Raw genomic sequence first — 18,429 nt, 5'->3', positions numbered from 1 at the left:
GTATTGTATCTGAATAGTTTGTCTTGTCAACACAACATTTTGATCAGAGGTAGTAGCTTTATGTGCCCCTAAATTTAATGCTGATTTAAAAAAAATAAAATGAAAACATCTTTATTTTTCTAGCACTTCCATTTTTTATTTTTTTATTTTTTTTTTTTAGATCTTTTCAACTTCTTCCTGTAAGACTTTGCGGAATATGGAATTCCTCATGTGTTGCAATTTTTCTAGCACTTCTGTTTTTTTATTTAGATCTTTGTCACCGTGGATTTCACCATTTGTTGCAATTTTCAGCTGTCGTTTCAGGGGAAAAAAAAACAATCTAACTATTAATTCATATGACCAAATATATATCTATATTACATATTTTTTAATGTCTAGATAATCAAACAAGGGCAAATTCTCAATTGGTGTAAAATAAAAATCATCTGGTATAAAATCCGTCTTGCATCTCCAGTTAAAATTTTTAGAAAAAAATGTTGACCAGTGTTACTAAAGTAACATCACAATTTGTCCATGTAGTATTTATTTTTGCTGATCCATTCACAAAAGCAGTTGCTAGTACTGTACAATGAACATTGTTGTTTGCATTCTTGTCACCATTAAGCAAAAAAGCAACATCATTCACATTTGTTTTTTTATTTGACAAAGAATGTTGATACCCACCAACTCATTTTGGGTCAAGTAAGCTAACTCCAGTTGTGAAAGAAGCTTTAGTGCTTTAGTGAAATAATGTCATCTCAAGTGAAGGTGAAAGCAACTCAAATTTTGTCCAACGTGAGCCAAAACTCCCCATAAATTAAAGTTGTGATGATAAGTAGCGCTACCTTGTGACACGCTGTTAGCGCCATAACCCTTTAACCTCTGATCTGTCAAGGTAGCCCCCTGCAGTGACAAGTTTACACTGCTGTTCACACCTTGCTTATCAAGCACCAGTCCTTCTCTGCTATCACAAAGCTTCACGGGGGCTTCCTTTATGCCACAGGGAAACTCGACAGGCCACAGCACTTGGGAGTTAAGGCCCTGCCTGTCAAAGAGACAAGGGGGAATAATCTGCAAATGACATGTTAATGACATTGTAAAATTGCATGTTCTGTACAATGTTTCTTCTACATTTTTAAGTATGACCATGTTCTGCTCTTGTTTGCTAAAATATTTTGTAATCCAGGATAATCCAATCTTAAATTCTTGTCAAACTTCACTGATGAGCTCATGACTTTCAACAGATCCTCTCAGCTGGTTGCTCACACAGTAGGTTGCAGGCAGACAATCAAGAGTTGCAGCGGAACATTTTGAGTGTTGTTACTGCTATCGGGGAGTTAACATGGGGTCACCAGTGACAAGGGAGGGAAAGAACAGCACACATCAGCAGGGTGCTGGAGACGGTGGTCGGACACCCACTGGTTAACGCCTGGCCTTTAGTTCTTTTTGCTATACAAGTTTTTCGATTTGTGGCCTAAAGTGTAGTTTTTCTTTGTTATATAAGGAAGTATTAATGGCTGTAGCCCAAAATTGTACATGTTATAAATTGTACAACTTAAAGACATACTATGTTTTTGTGTCTAAAAAATGCAGTTGAAATTCAATTAACCCTTGCAAATACCCTTGCTAACATGATCCACATCCACATTTAACTTTTTATATTTATTCTACTTGTCATTGTCAGCTCTTTGACCCCCAAACTGGCCTTTTGTCCGTGCACACACACACACGCATGTGTGTGTGTGTGTGTATGTGTGTTTTTAGGAAGCGCCAATACCTGTAGATGTATATAATTTTGCCTTTGGCACATTTCCTTTCCCTTTCTCCCTGACCCATGTCTGTGACAAGAGTCCTTTTTGACCTCTGCTGTGACTTTGTTACATCACTGCCCCCTTGTGGTTTGATACATATAATGGGAAACCCTCCACCTATAACCTGGTGACAAACCACCACCCATGGTACAATGACAATGTTGTCAAGTGTTGTATTTTGGGATTTAGGGTCTCTTTGCTGGTTAACTCATCATAACTCTAGCTATCTTTTGAATGTTGACAGTTTATGATGTGAAACATTTATTTGATGGTACTGCTGATCTTTTTCCATTTGTTGAGGAAATGTACTTTTTTAAACTATATGTCTCACCTCAATATGAATTTATGACCTAGATTGCATAATTTTGCAAGATCAAAAGAATCAAAGGAGGGTCTGACATCCCCCCCCCCTAAAATACCTGAGCAAGTCACTTTTCAAAATATGATGAGTTCAGCCAGGATTCTATATGAATCTCCAAAGTGGTTGTGTGAAATATTTTTGTAAACATATCTAGTCTTGGCTGTGTGTGTGTATGTGTGTGTGTTTGTGAAGGAAGTTTTGTAAATGTTGTGAAGCAAAAGGAATGTGGCCATTCAGAGGTCTTCTCCTCTCCAAATAAATATTTGGTGATGACAGTATTGAAGATATGTTAAACACAAGCGGGGTCATTTTCTATTCAAATAAACCTCCAGTGTGGTGTTAGTGATGGGGGCACATGTGTGTCTGTATTTCTGTTGTGTTCCGACGAGGGAAGGAACGGCAGAGGCGGAGAGAGAGCTAAACATTGACAGTGAAGCTAACAACTTGACATTACTGTTGCAGTGGGTTTTTACCCATTTATTGTGCAAATTATTATTTCTATCAACAATGTGAGTGATGGTGGTAAGAGGTGTTAATCTGATTTGACAAAGCGGCAACAATTCTAAAGTACAGTGATGTAAAAAGTATTTGCACACTTGACAAATTCTTACTTTTTCAAAAGTTTGTTTCAAATCCTACAACTAATATTCATATCAGGAAAAGATAAGCCAAGCAAACATAAAATCGAGTGCTAAGTTTAATTTTTCAAAGCTACTTTGCCATGTGTGGAAAAAGTCAAACATATTATTGGGCCATTCTTAGCATCAGAAACTGAACTCAAAATTCTATGACATCAAGTTTTCTGTAACCAGCAATGAGTCTTTTTTTTCAAAACCCAACAGTAAGTCTCTCCTCTGTCTTTATTTTTAATCAACAGTGGTTTTCATGTCGTCATGTCGCATTTGTTGTTTTTGCCCAGTCTCTTTGTCATTGTTGAGTCATGAACACGGACCTTAACGGAGGCCTGCATTTTTGAAGAGGTTTCACAAGATTACTTTGCAATTGTTTTCTAACACATACGTGTTGTGACTTGATTTAGATGTTCCCCTCCTGTACTACCTATAAATATTAGATTGAACACGATTAAGGTTGGGTGTTGTCCCTAAATTTATGGAATAAATGTGAGCAATCTCCCTTTACCCAGAATCCTAATTAGATGCTATTTCTCATAAAGATTAATCCTCGTCTGTATTGTAAACCTTGTCTCACACGTGTTACTCATGGATAAATGAATATTTATCGTTTATCATTGTAATGAGATGTGGTCCTCACTTGATCTTAACTTGATTTTATCTGACTATGTCCTCAGATTTTATTTTCATTGAGTGTATTCTTTACAGTAAATATACTGGCGTACTGATTAGAAGGTGGGTCTCCAGTACAGCATATCAATATGTCTGACCTTTACCTGCCCCATGAGGCACGAGGCACACCACAATAAAAAAGGAGAAAGTGATTTTATTGGGATTCCGTTTGACTCAAAAATAACCTCTTTGATTAAATGTGGAAGAACCTAGCATCGAGTAATAGTTAGGAGCCGGTACTTTTCGTGGTTAACATGTCATCAGCCAACAGTGCCGTGTGCCGCGATGTCAACTTGGTTTTGATTGAAAGTCAAATTTTAACTCTGTCCCTTTAAAGTGTGCTTTTTAATTTGTCACACCTCTATAAGCTATTGCTTATACTCAGCAGATATTTCTGAGGTACACTACTCCAAGGAGGTAATCTCTCTCTGGGTCCTCCTCAGTGGTTGACAGAAAAAGATGTAATCAGCCTTAGTAAAGCATATGAGGCGGGTCAGAGACGGGGGAGCCAGAAGCGTCACAGACTTTGTCCGCACTCCTTAAACTTTATGGTGGGCTGGGATGACAGCAAAGCAAAAAGGTCAAAGCCAGGACAGCATCAGTTTTAAGTAAATGTAAAGTTCCATTAAAATATAAGGGAAATTAAAAACAATGTTTTTCACTTTTTTCGCGATCAAATTAAACATTTGCATCAAATTCATTCAATCAGTAAAACACACAATATTCTTTAAGCTTCTATGAATGAGTGACAGTCACTGCTAATGCTAGTGTCTCAGTTAGCTGTGAAACCCAATGTCTTCATTAATGTCACAATCTTCATTCTCTTATCAACTCTTGGCTCAATTTGGCATCATGTCAAGCAGATGAAATACTGAAATGCGCTGCTGGCCACTCCAGTGAGATGCAAACCAGTGTTTTTTTTAATCTAAAATTTCACCTGCTTATTTTGGTCTTCATTCTAATTTTGAAGCTGGTCATCTTTCAGTAAGAAGTAAATCCGATGTCTGATGACAGTCGAACTATCAGTTGTTTTTTTCCTGCTAAAGTATACATTGTTGGATAGATACTGGTCAGCGCCTTGACGACTGTCATGGTACCTTTAGTATGCCACTTGAACTCCCCCAAGTTCACTGTTCTTCGTCACGCTCACAAGTCTGCCCGTATGCATGCATGTTTGTGGTTTGCCTCTCCGCGGTTTAGAACAAAAATATACAGCAGAGTGATAATTGGATTTTCCCTGGCAGATTCAAACTACTATTGTAAAATTGAAAACCTAACATAATGATGGGTATTTTTTTGTTTGTTCTCAACAGCAAAAGATCACTCTGTATGATTGATAATGATTTAAAATAAAGTCAAAGTTTTTAACTACTGTATAGCCAACATTTAGATTCCCTGTTAGCAGTCATGCACTGTGTATTATGGGTCATGGATCATTGCGTCAGCATTTACTGTGAGACTAGATGTCCTGCAAACATGCTGAGGTTTCTTTGGACAGCAGCTCCACTTAACCTTTTCAAAGTGTGAGAAGGGATTTATTGTTTAGCAGCGAGTCTGTCGGTGACATTCTTTTTTCATGACTTATCGGATGAGTCCAAGAAAAATAATCCTGCACCTGAACTAGGTTTATGGGTCTGCCTGACGTCAATCCCCGCATCCACAGCAGTGACTTCACATGTATATCCATCTGCTATTTGTATTGTTTTTGCTTTTAATGGGTAGAGTAGCTGTGGTGACCGTCAAATGCTTCCTCTTGAGATGAAAGCATGTTTGAGACTTGAATATAAAATGAGATAACGAAAAAGGACATTAAAATGAACTATGATCCTGCCCTGCAGGGAGGAGGACAGAAACTAATGACTGGTCATACAAGGTGGTATGGAACATTAAAAAAAAAACATTATGAAGTAATAAATCAACTGTGATCTATATATTGTCTGAGTTTTAGATCAGCATTGTAAAATGCACAGTTAAGATCTATGTTTTACTGCATTCCTCGTTCTTCTTGTCATGAGCACAAAAGACTGACCTGTGTGCGACATCATGTGGGTCAATTCCATGACTTGGATATTTTGCTGCAGTAAAGCTCGCTATTTTGCAACACTATCTCCTGCTTTATCCAACATTTTCTGGGGCCTGACCTCACTGCAACCAAAACATGAGCTGAACACAATCCTTCAAAGTTAGGTAATGCACCATGGACCCATGTTGATCATCCCCCGGGCTTGAAATCGGGGATCAGTTCATTCTCTCCTGTTGTCTGGTCCTTATTACTTAGCTTCTCTGGAGCGGTTTGAGATGAGTGGCTACACCCAACTTAGGGTCTCTATTCCCAAAAGTGGCCTCCAAGATCCTATTAACCAGTAAGTTGAAGTGAGAATTTCAACACTGAGTAACTTTTCAACTTTGGCAGTGGGAAAATTTCAGCACCAGGAGAAAATTCTAGCAGTGGCCTGGTCTGTTACTTGCATACTTCTTTTGTACTCAGATTAGAAATGTGTGATATAGACAAATATTAAAATTCCGACAAAGGTAATTTTAGATCATAATCAGGATGTCTATCCCAATATAGTATTTCTTTAAAATGGCATGAAATTGATGGATATTTTTTTTTTTTTTTAGGATCTTGTCTTTTAGGGGCACCATGTAAAAGGAACTCCTATTAAACACTTGTTGAAGGAGCAGAAACATGCTTTAAGAAAGCAACGCTCAAACCTGAAAGTTACAAAACTTGGTAATTGTCGTGATTGCCGCAAAAGGTTGTGCAAGAAAATATTAATTGACGGGTACCATCATTTTTTATTGTTTTTGGACCAGATTTCAAAAGCATTGTTTGATTTTCAATTGGTAACTGTAATTTTATTTTTTTACTTTTTTAAACACTTTTTTTTTTTCTTTCGCCAACAATTTTGTCCACAGAAACAAAAAGTACTAAAGGAATAGATGATATTAGTTTGTGGTCAGCTCATATTTAGCTTATCATTGTTTCCCCTCCCTTTGGAGTGAGTGATGCCTGGGCAGAGGGAGGATATGTAGAGAAAGAAGGTTGATCGTCATGTTCCTCCAATGGAACTCTTTTGATGTGGGTTGTTTTTGTTTCTTTGAGGCTCTCTGCTTGGACTCATCCCCTACAGCAGCTGTTCACTGGTCAAAAGCACAGAGGGTGAGATGTACTGAGCATTCTTTTATGCTATGCACACCGACCAAATTGGATTTTTCAGACTGACTTGAATAATAATAATAAGACATCCATTTTATGTTTAAAATGGACACATGCAATAATGGGGATTATGGAGCTCCCAGGATGCAAGTGATATAAACTCAACCTTAAGAAATAAATAGATAGACCTGAGCTGAACTGAAGCTGTTCAGACTGGCCATTTGTTTTCTTGAGCTGTGTGCCTTCTGTGTTGACCTTACACTGTTGGTCAGAGTTAGTACTGGCTAAAATATAGAAAGAAAAGCACAACATTGAAGCTAGGTCTAAATGGTTTCAACTTTCCTGCTCCTCTAACTTTCCCATTTGGCTTTGTGATTTCGGTTTCCTACCTCCATCTCTCCTTCCATATTTGTCCAACTTGGCTTAGTTGACCCACCTTTCTGACGTTTGGCTACCAGTAAGACAAATAACAACCACCTGTGACACAAATTTGAACACAAACCTTTGTTTACTTATTTATGTAATACCATGATTAATAATAGTGACGCATTTAAACTCATTTGGGACCGATATAGTTTTTTTTTTTTTTAACGAATAAATACCTCACCGCTACACATGACCTCAGTATAGCAATTAAAGGTCCAGGTGCCTGTTATCACCCTTGTGATGGGCAGCTCCCTACACAACCAAGATAACATGTGCAGCCATAACAGCGAACATGAAAGCTAGTTGCAGAGAGATTGTGTACACTTTACTACACAGCAAGTTGTTTAATGGGAGGAATGTTGCCACTTCATGTTTCAACCTTATGCCAAACAAATGATTACACGTGTGGAGAAATAGAAAGATACAAGCTCAATCGCCCTTGTGAATAATATCATCCATACATTGTGAGATGTTGTTATTCTCAGGCCATGACGGACATTGTTCTTTACTGCTTCAGTGCCTTAACTTTTCCTATTTTACAGCACTCTTATTCACTTTTTTCTCCCTCTCGCTCTCTCACTCTCTTTCTAACTCGACCACTCTTTCCTCCCTTTCCTCACTAGTCCCCATGCCTCAGGCGGTTGTCTTCATTAACCCGGATTGTAATTATTTTTGTTTTAGTCTCATATTGCTGACATCTCAACTCAGGGGCTCCTCAATCAGGATTAACCCAAACCACAAGAAATCACACTTCACAGCCTTTTACAGCAGCCCCTGTTGCCGGCAATTTCAGTCAAATTAAAGGTTTATTTTATTTAGCTGTTTCTCCCCTCTACTCCCCCCCACTCAAACCCTCCGCTACGAGAAAACAAACTCAATTGCTTAGCTTTCAATTTGCTGGTTGCCAGTGGCTGTCCTACGCTCTCTTTTGGTCCAAACAAAGTGGTCCTCTGTGCAGATTTTTAATAGCAACACCAAGTTAGCACAGGTGGTAGTGGTATGACGGCCTGCTAGGAGAGAAAATTCAGTTTGGCTTTCTTGGTATGCTTTTATATCATTTAGTTGTTTGCAAGGCTTTCTTCACTGGCCAATGAAAGCACATACACATGTGGACAAAGGTTTTGGTACTCTTCTGTAAATAAAAACCTAGTGGTCACAAAAATAACTTTAATATGACAAAAGTAATAATGTATGAAAATGTAATGAGATTTTTACCTATAAAACTCATGTGCTGCTTTTTGATTGTTGTTCATCATAACTATTTCACTAATAAACTCAATATTTTTTTTTATTGCACTTCTGATAAACACAAAGATTAAACAATATTCTAAAATCCATGTTTGCCGTATGTAGAGCCCAACACTGTTCAAGCTGGTATTATTTCTCTGTTTTGTGGTTCTTGATCTCATCTTCCCACCCCAGGGCCATCTACTCTCAACACAGTAGTTATAAACTCACAACACCGAGTCAAGGATGTGTGTGTCTGTGTGTGAGCGTGTTTGTGCGCACTGGTGTATGTGTGCGCCCGCGCGTGCATCGGCAGCAGTAGTCATAGACCAAGCAGTAGTTGTAAAACTTCATCACTTTGAGTAGTCCTTCGGGGGTCCTGGACTCCTCTCGCCGTGTGTGGTTTGACCTGCTTTGGCCCTCCAGGCCTCACATGCCCACTTAGATAAACAGGCAGTAAACACCGGCAGTTCAAGCACCACTCTCTTCTGCTCACAGCATATACAAGCTCGGGAGATGAAAGGACGGGTTGCCGACACTATTACCTTCTTCTAACCTCTGTCTCATAATTAAGAGTCCTGCCACCATGCTCATGAAGCTTCTAATAATAATAAAATACCCAACCCGGATCACTGACTTGCAGCTTGTATGTGCTCTTGGTCTCCTTTAAAGCCCCCCCCAGTCAGCCCCTGTACAAAACAACTAAAATGTGCCAAGCCAGCATGTCTTAATATGGGTTGTATAATGTAGTGATTTTGCTTTAAGTTGGAAACCCATAGTACTCTTAACGCAGGCCTCAGACTGGCTGAAGCTTGGGGAGGTTTTTATTTGCTTATCATGCTCTTGCTCTTATCCCAAAACAAGCTTGAATTAGTGCGTGCAGTCAGGGCCTCATTGTAAGCCCAATATTATGTTTTCTGATATCACACCACGATTTATGTGAGGTCATGGTTGAAGATTGAATGTTTGGCCCTTGTTTTTTCTCATTGAGTGTATAGGCTCAGCTAATGTTGCCACAATATAAGGCTAACATTGATCACTTGAGTCCGTTTTTTGGGTTCATTTTTGCATTAGTGGCAGATCATTCCAGTCATTGTGCTTGCTGCGCTGTGTGTGCGCCATCCCTAAGCAGAGACCGTGAAAGTGCCATCATTTTTTATTAAATATTGTCACAATAAAATATAGCATGTTTCAACTTAAAATACATTCACATTTTATTGGTTAGTGCTATTACTCTTTCCAAATTGTTGCGTAACTGGCTATATTGTATCCTTTAGGGGGGACCTAGTCATAAATTGCTGTCTCAGATTTTCTTCGAGCAGAACACACATCAAAGTTAAAACTGACTGAAACGACTCTCATTTTGATGCACTGTTGACACAATCATACGTGACAATCTTGACATTCCTGTGTGATTTCATTGTGAGGAGTTTTACTTGTGACCTGTTGTGGTATCTGTTAGAAAAACAGTTAATTAATCAATCAGTTAGTCAAATTAATGGAAAATGGCATTTATTATTGGAACCTGATTTTGCTTATGGTTTTTCTATATATGTACCGCATGCATTGAAGAATGTGCAGTCAAATACATTGTGGTAGTCTGCCAATATTTTATACAGTTTGTATGTTTTGCATCAAGATAAATGTTGAACTCTTCAATGTGTATGAACATAGCTATGTTCAAAAATTTAGGTCATTATAAAATACACAGAAGGAGGCCCAGTTAATGACAGACATTAGAGTTAAACTACCCCCTCACCCTTCATGATAAACTGAAAGTACTGAGCTTGAACTGTAGTAAAAGCCCATGAGCCGGCTGAAGGATAGCTGCGATAAGGACTTTTCAAGGTAACTATGCAAAATTCTGTCTATCTGTCGGAATTCAGCAGCAGAAGCAGAAGTCTGTTTATTTTAATAAGCTCAGAAGTCTCTCCTCCGTTTGCCTTATGTTACCCTGGAGCTCATTTTAAGTTCACACAGTGCACTCTATATCCATGATGGATATGGTAATGATACATTAATGCAATCAGGCCCTTGTCTGTTTTGTCTCTCATTAAGAAGGCTAGCTATCTTGCTGACAAGAGCCAGGTCATGACTTTAATTTTACATTAGAATGACATGAAATAAGAAAGACAAAACCATCATTTTTTGGGTCACAGCGAGGAAAAAGTGCCTTAAGGATACAGGAAAGATAACAGTTGGGTAAATCCGAATCCTTGCAGCATTTTTCATTAGGGGCACAGGAAGGAGCTGCGTTCTGTTTGGCTATTTTTCAGAGTCATTGTTAATTTATGAAGTCTAGGAGTTGGCTATAAAAGGGGATATGTTATAACTGTGTAGCTTCTTATCAGCATCGGCCAAGCTGCTGTACTGCCTCTTCAAACCCTTCATCTAGCTTCACAACTAGTCCAGTTCAGAATTTTCCCCACATGCATCTTATATAGTATTGCATGAGATTACCTTTTAAATAATTTTAGAGTTTATGGAAAAATACTTAACTGTGACGTATGTATACATACTCTTTTTAGATATTTTTAGTTTTATTGTTGTTGTTGATTTCCTTTTAGTGTTCTTAAGTGAATCATCATATTGCAATGCTTAATCTCTCATTTTGAAAATATTCGCGACTTAGGCCAGCACATACTTTTTAGGATTTTCTAGTTGATAGTTTTTCCATCTGTGATTCCTTATTTTGCTGATAACATAGCTTGATGAGAGCCACTCGAAAAAGTTGTTCACACGCACAGTCGTACACATGCTCATGCAGAGATAATGCATTAAACTGTACGACTGCATTATCTCGTCTAGCTGTGTGTAATGTACCCAGTTCAATTTACATGACATAGGATGTACTGATTATAGTACTAATGCCATAAATCATACAGATACAGGCGCATTTACTTTCCAATATTCTCAGTTTTAGATAGTCCATCTGTTTATTTTCACTATCTCAGCCTTTGTGTCTTTCTCACTATCTCAATGTAGTATGTCTCTCCTTTATGTCATCAATTTTGTATTTTTTCTCCCACATTGACACTGTCTCTGGCTGAAGCACATATCCAGTACCGCTCTCTAATTATGAATCATTGCCCCAACTACGCGCACACACATGAAACCACTGGTTGGCCTTTTTGTTTGCCGGGTGTCTGTTTCCAGTCAACCAGCCTGTGTGGCTCCTTCGGCAGCATTGCCCTCAGGTCGCAGCCCCACGTGGAAACAGCAAACAATGATTTTGAGAAAGAGTTAGTTTACATAGGCAGTATTTCGCTCACTTTTTTGGCTCCGTCAGTCAATGAAAATAAAAACACTCCCATAGCTTGACAAAGATGCATGTACATATTTTTATTTGAAATTTGAACATACTGTTCCTTACACCCACCCACCCACACACAGCTGAGTCATTTTTGCACAGTGCCAGCAGCTCCTGGTCTGTCACGAGCATACATGCACATAAACACACACGCATACATTTATAGTTACCGACACTCACAGCGACTCCCAAACCAGTAGAACACCTGTCGAACGGCATGGCTCACTCCAGGACACCTTCAAGTTATGAGCTCATCGGAAAAGCAATTAAAGGCAGCATAGGCCCTGCACGCTTGCGTAATGTTTTGTTTTGCTACTTGGCTTCGAAATTAACTAAACCTGTCAGAAGTCATCTGGCTGACGTGAGCTGGGCTATATTTATTTATTTTCAGTTGGAGAAGCTGGACACATAGTTCCAGCACTGCCTCATGTCCAATAATGAACCAATTCTGAGGGGGCGATTAGCTGGCTTTGCTCCCACCCTCTACTTGATGGGGGCGGGAGGCGGGCATGTCTTTTTTTGCCTGTCTAAAATTCTGATGGTTGGGTCATGGCCCTGTAGTTTGGAGGTTGTGCCCTTTTTAAGGTTGGGCCCTCTTTAACTCGCCACTTGGGGAACATTATGCAGTACACAGACTTTGCATTGTAACATAATATATGGTGATAAATACATAAAGAGAGGATATGACTTCAGAGGGATGATCTGAAAGAAGTATTTGGGGAGTCAAGAAAAAAAAAAAACCGACAGAATATGGATAACATTTGTTCTAGAGATTTTAGAGGCCTTGCCTTAGTCCGTCCGGTCTCATGAGTCGACATGGACGCAGCCTGGGAGCAGCCTGATGTCAAAGAGCTGTAAAACAACACCAGCAGCCCCACACTCTCTTTTAAGTCTACTGGTCTTAAGCCTTTGGAGAAGAAAAAAAAAAATCACCTTTGACATTAATAGGTCCATTGTGGGTGAGTCAAGGTAAGTGTGTCCTCATATGTCGGCACATTCACGGCGCAGTTCACTAGTGTTTTCTCCAAGAATAATTTATGAAGTAAGAAAAACACATCTGTTATCATTGTCGTCACTTGCGGTAATTACCCATGTGCCGCCTTTTTAGAGCAGAGAAAACAACAGTTAGCGTGCTGCTGAGGTTGCCCCCTAAGCATGTCAGGCTTTTTCACGATGCTGCCTGCTTCAAAGTGACTGTTGTGCCAACAATATGATTGAACAAGAACATAGTTGTGTTAATAGCCCGGGCCTTCAAAGGTCCAAAAATCGTGTCAACACGTTGTGTCTCTGTGTTACTCTGAGATTACTACGGAAAATGTTCGCTCTTGAAGAAAAAGACCATGACAATAAACATGTCTGGCCATATTTTCAATTTGTAAAACATACTGTGTTTAGGGTGTTTTATTCATTTTATTTGTTTCCAAATGTAGACCAGTAACACCCCATCCATTTTGGAGTACAATCAGTCTTCACTGAAACACACTCAGCCAATTTTGTGCCACTTTATACTACCTGGCAATCAAATGTCTTCCAAGTACAACTCTTTGAATTCCAACTGTTGTAAAAGTGATGGGGAAATCCAATGGACTCAAAATATATCTTTGTTGTATAAGAGCCTGGAGCATGCATTTGTGACTTCTTGTCTGTATCGGAAAGCAGTTTTAGACTTGTAGTGTAAAATGAGAGGAGATCCTCCTTATTTCATGACAGTGAAATACAGTTGCAAGGAAAAGAAAAGTGTGGATCCTTTGGGGATTGTTGGAATTGGAACAATCTGTTGGATATTCCATAGCATATGGCAAACAATTGTGTGGACAAATGTTGTTTGGAAAGACCACACAATGCTATGTGTGGCAAAAAATAATAATAAAAATAACTCACAACACCACCATCAAAGCTCATTCCAACTTAAGTACGATGGAAGGGGCATCAGTGTTTGTTATTGCTTTGCTACCTCAGGGACTGGACCCATTGCTGTTGACAGGAAAAATGAATTTTCAAGTTTGACTTAAGACCTTATGTCTGCTAATGGAAAGTGAACAAATGAAGGATGATGCATGGGGACAACGACCCAAAGGGCTGAAGCAATGCAAAAAAACTGAATGGCTTCAACAGAAAAAGTACATTTTTCTGGAGTGTTTCAGAGTCCTGGCCTCATCCCGATTCAGATGCTGTGGCATGACCTCAAGAGAGTGATTTATACGACTAATGTTTGCTGAACTGAAAAGGAGGATTTTTTTCTGTCTTTCTTTTTTTTTTTTTTTTAGATTGAGACTATTTCCAAACTGTTTTGTTGCACTTTTACAATTACATGAAGATAACATTTATTACCTACATTATTTATACATTTCTGTGGGTTTACATAGTTTTTCTTTCAACTGTAGCTTTATTCTGTGTTGGTGTCTTGACAGCAGATAAGCTTCTTTGGTTGCGATACTTGGATTCAATTACACACGACGCATATTTTCTGTGCTTATTTATCTCTGTAATAATAAATCAGATAGGTTGCTGGTGATAAAGTTGACTTGTGGTGTGACTCACGAATATGCTTTATCCCGAACAGTTTTCACCCAAACCCTATATTTAAAGTCAATTTACAAAATACATCTTCACTATGTAGCTCATTCACTCCCTTCTGGGTTCTTTCTTGCTCATGCTGTTCTGCTCTATGATGGAACTCGTAGAAGTTGGCTTCCAGCACTGCACCTAAAGCCAAGTCCTATTAGGCAGCCACATTGTGGTAAAGGAGTTCAAGCCACAGGGTTGAGATTATGATTCCTATTTAGGAAAAGGCGAGAGTGGATGCATGGTGACAAAAGAAGACTGAAGGTGGAAAAAGTAGTGCAAAATGGAGGATGACAGCGATCTGGACGATGAAGTGAGAGATTGTAATGGTAATGTGGTGTGGAGGTTGTGGTACAAGGGAAGGAGGGGTGGAAGATGGATGGGAAAACACAAGGGCGGGTTATGGAATAGATTTGAATTAGGGAGAGATGCCAGAAAAGCTGTTGTTGAGGACACAAGATATTTGGGAGGTGCGAAAGGAAACATTACGGCGGAACTGATGGAAATTAAACGATGTCAGTCAAAAGATAGATGAAACAGTAATGGAAGGACCCTAAGTTTGACTTGACGAAAGCGTTTGTCCTTTTTTGTCATAGCCATTGCACACCAGAAACACAAATTTGATACACACACACACACATATGCACTCACTGATTTCCCCTTTGCCTTGGGGCCTGAAACAGCAGATTGGGGTCTTGTCCAAAGTACCATTAAACTTTTTGAAAGTCCTGCTGCTAGAGCTAAAACATCCTCCTGTCGTCATGCTGGGACATTCCACGGCACGCCAGAGATCCCGCACTAATCCTGCCGGCATGGGAATCATTATTGATAGGATCCTAACGCATTACCTCAGGGCTCGCTTATTGTTGGTAAAGATTATTATTTAAGAGTAAACCAAAACACAGCCAAAGTCTCAAGTTTCATAGAAATTTATCAGAAGAAAATGTTATTATTGGCTTAGAGTGCTACCTCTTTGAACAGTGCATTTGGAGGAAAAATAGTGCCTGCTGCTCTCCAACTAACAGCTTTATACACTCAAGATATTTAGGTCACACTGAGTACTGTGAGAGTAGAACAAGAAAGATACAACACGATTGATATTCGTTGTATGGTAATCAAATTGTTCAGTCTCACTTGAGCAATTTTGTGAATTACACTTTTGCAATTCATTTTCTTTGGCCTCTCGTGCGTCCAGGTGCAGTTTTGCTGGCCAGTGTCCAAGGTATATCTATCAACGTGGACCCAATCATCTGCACATGGTTGCTGCATCAGCCTCACAGAGGGAACAGCAGGCAACAACAACAGGTGTGAGATGCTTCTTTTAGCGTTCAAACATCTTTTCCGTCTTCATTTGTGTAGCAACTATTGAGCTCTTGCAATCCCTCTGGTGTGAGTGAACGTGATACAGGAGTCCTTATGATAAATCACCCAATGTGCGGGGTGAGCGGCAACTGTCATTATTTTGCCATGGTTGGGTCCTCATCCAAGTCGAACCTGACCCTGACAAGACCAGTGCGATGAAATTTTGTACATTTTTGTATATGTTCTTAATAGGTATCTTGTATGTACAGTTCATTATAATTCAAGTTAGACAGCCATTTGGCAACTTTCTGGAAATTTGAGATTGGAGCTAATCTCATATATTCTATTGCAGAATCCAGGTCCAGTTCCCTTGGCAAAGCGAAGAGAGGATGAGGTATCGGTTGCCAGCACACCATTGGTCAAGCAGCACTCCAATCAAGCTTCTGATTATGCAAGCAGCCCTGTCAAAACCAAGACTGTCACAGGTAAATTTACAGTACGATCGTAATTTCCGGACTATGAGGCACAAGACGTGCCCCTGCGTTTTACAGTCTGGTGCAGTTTATCTATGGATCTTTCAGGATTTTTATGTCATTGTGAAAGGATTTTTTTATTTTGGCAATACTGTTATCTAGGACATTTCATTTAAAACACCTGCGTTTTACAGTCTGGTACGGCTTATATATGAACAAAACAGGATTTGCCCCTAATTTTAGCTAGTGCGGTTTATATTCCGGTGCATTTTATAGAATCCCACTGGCAGACCCTCTTTGATCAGAGGTTTTACCATATTTGAAACATACGTATCATATTAACCATAACATTACGTGAAATGTAACAATTGTTTGGGTGTGGCAGCAGAATGCGTCTGTATTAAATGAAAGCGATGGTGAAAAAAGTGGCATATGAATGTTTTGTACTTGTGCTATCTTTAGAAAACAGGCTACATTTGTGTTCTTGGGATTCCACAGTCTAGCTTTAAAATAAATCAAAAATTACACAGATGGCTAATTGTGTTTGGAATGAACATAATAAATCAGGGGGGAAAAAATTAAATGTCTCGCAACTGCATTTGTAGTGGATATTTACCTTGCTTCCATCTGGCCATGTAAAGAGCGTACAATGCTGTTATGGTAGCATAGCTACATCGTAATCAAGGGGACTTTCCTCCAGGCTTTTAGTGGGTGCCTGTTAATGTGCAAGCAAATGTACCTAGACGCACACATCCCGCTCACTGCAGATCATTTCCCGAGAAAGCGCTAAGGGCAAGGTGATATCATGCTGTAGTGTTGTTGCTGCCCAGCTCAAATCTCAGAACCAATAATCTCTGCATTTGGCAAGAAAATATGTTACTCTGTTTTTCTTCCCCTCAGGTTTTAGTGGCTGCATGTTAAATATACATGTACATGTTAAAAATAGCACTGATTTGTAGAACAAGCATTGCTGAATGGAACTGAATGGCTTTGTATATAGAATAGTGTGTTTTCATGTTATGGCATCACCCTCATACCTTAGTGACCCTGGCTTTTTTGTTGACTATTTTGTTAAAATGTTTTTTTTTTTTTTTTTTAACTATGTTGTGTGTGGTGATTGTTTGTTGCTGCAGTTTGAAATCAATATACCTCTGCCCGGACAATTACTTAAAGTGGTTCACATAAAAGTAACCTCTAAGTAGTTTTTTATCTCTCTCGAATGAATGTTCTTTTGGGAAGCAGAATCATGTTCCAAGTCCCAACCTTCTCATTGTTCGCTAACATCTACCAGAGAAATGAGCTCACTGGCCTTGCTTTTCAATCCTTCAATTAGCCATTGGCGCCCTAAGAGAATTCTGCTTTGCTGAGAAACCTATCCTCCAATCTGGCTCCGCTTCCCAAAGTTTGGAACGAGAAGTGCTGCCTTTGTTCCTGTCTGCTAGTGGTCTGGATGATGGGATTATGTGTAATTTTCTTGTTTACTGGGAGTACGAGAAAACGATAGAGTGAAATGGAAACATTTGTATTGTTTGTGCCATTAATCTATAAGGTTGTCAAAAAATATAGTTTGGTGGTCAGAGCTGCGCTCGTCAGAAAACCTTTTTGGTAATCTCAGCTATGTAAGCATAATAATTTTAGACTGGGAACAGGAAAGTTCATGGGTAAGAGACATTCGGTATAGACCTCACTTGCTATGTATTTGGTATAAATAAACAAAAAGAGCTGAGAGATGCATTTATGTACAGTTCACATAAATGATGGAGGGAACAGACGGGAAGACATATGCAGGCAGAATTTCGCAGTGTTCATAATCTCTTAGTAGCCTGATGGAAGTCTGGCGGGTTTTTATTGGCTGCTGTGTGCTTTTCAGAATGGGATAATATTTTCATTGTGGAGTTTATATATTTAAACTTTTTTTCTTGTACAGCTAATAATTTATCAAGGTAAGGATGGTTGACTTGGCAAAGAAAACAAGACAAATTATAAATAATGAGATATGAGGCCCCTTCCCGAGAATACTGGTTATAGTCTCAGAGGGACTCTTACTGCTAAATTTGAAGGTATTTGGATGCCTCATACTGATTAGCCCATTCAAACAAGAGGGACTACATTTTCCTTTGTGTTTCCTTTTTGTGCTTTTATGAATGATAAGGGTATTACTTCTTGTGGATCTTGGCTAGATGCTTCTAGGTCAAAGTGAAGTGAACAGAAAGGGAAGTTGGAATTGTGAGAATAGGAAGAGATACCGGGATTCGAAACTGGACTCACTCAATGTCCAGGACACCTCAAGTCAGGTCAAGTCAAGTTTATAACCCTTAATCACATGGTTTTGTCCTTTTTAACATTCACTGCACTAATCCCATCAATGGTTCAGGCAGTATCCTTTTTTTCATTTATATTCTGACCCGCCAACACATGCCAGAGGGACCCGATTGTTTCGTTCTTTCACTTACCTTAGATGACTTCATAACAATCTACTCATTCTTGGCCCCACATTTAGCAAGGGGAAGC

At 39.2% G+C, this 18,429-nt stretch overlaps 1 protein-coding gene across 3 annotated transcripts in view; it reads left to right on the top strand.

The window, feature by feature from the left end:
* Positions 1–18,429, top strand: part of vps13b (vacuolar protein sorting 13 homolog B) — a 210,759-nt gene that overhangs the window by 63,066 nt on the left and 129,264 nt on the right. For all 3 annotated transcript variants that reach the window (XM_088386303.1, XM_088386304.1, XM_088386305.1), the window contains 2 exons: positions 15,339–15,448; positions 15,798–15,930. In XM_088386303.1, coding sequence (XP_088242429.1) covers positions 15,339–15,448; positions 15,798–15,930 — 243 coding nt within the window. The remainder of the gene's footprint in view (positions 1–15,338; positions 15,449–15,797; positions 15,931–18,429) is intronic.

This window comes from Syngnathus floridae, chromosome 10, assembly GCF_059516105.1.
Source record: "Syngnathus floridae isolate MCC-2025c chromosome 10, RoL_Sflo_1.0, whole genome shotgun sequence".
NCBI lineage: Eukaryota > Metazoa > Chordata > Actinopteri > Syngnathiformes > Syngnathidae > Syngnathus > Syngnathus floridae.
Note: the sequence above shows the minus strand (reverse complement) of the source record. Positions and strands in the feature narration are given on the sequence as shown.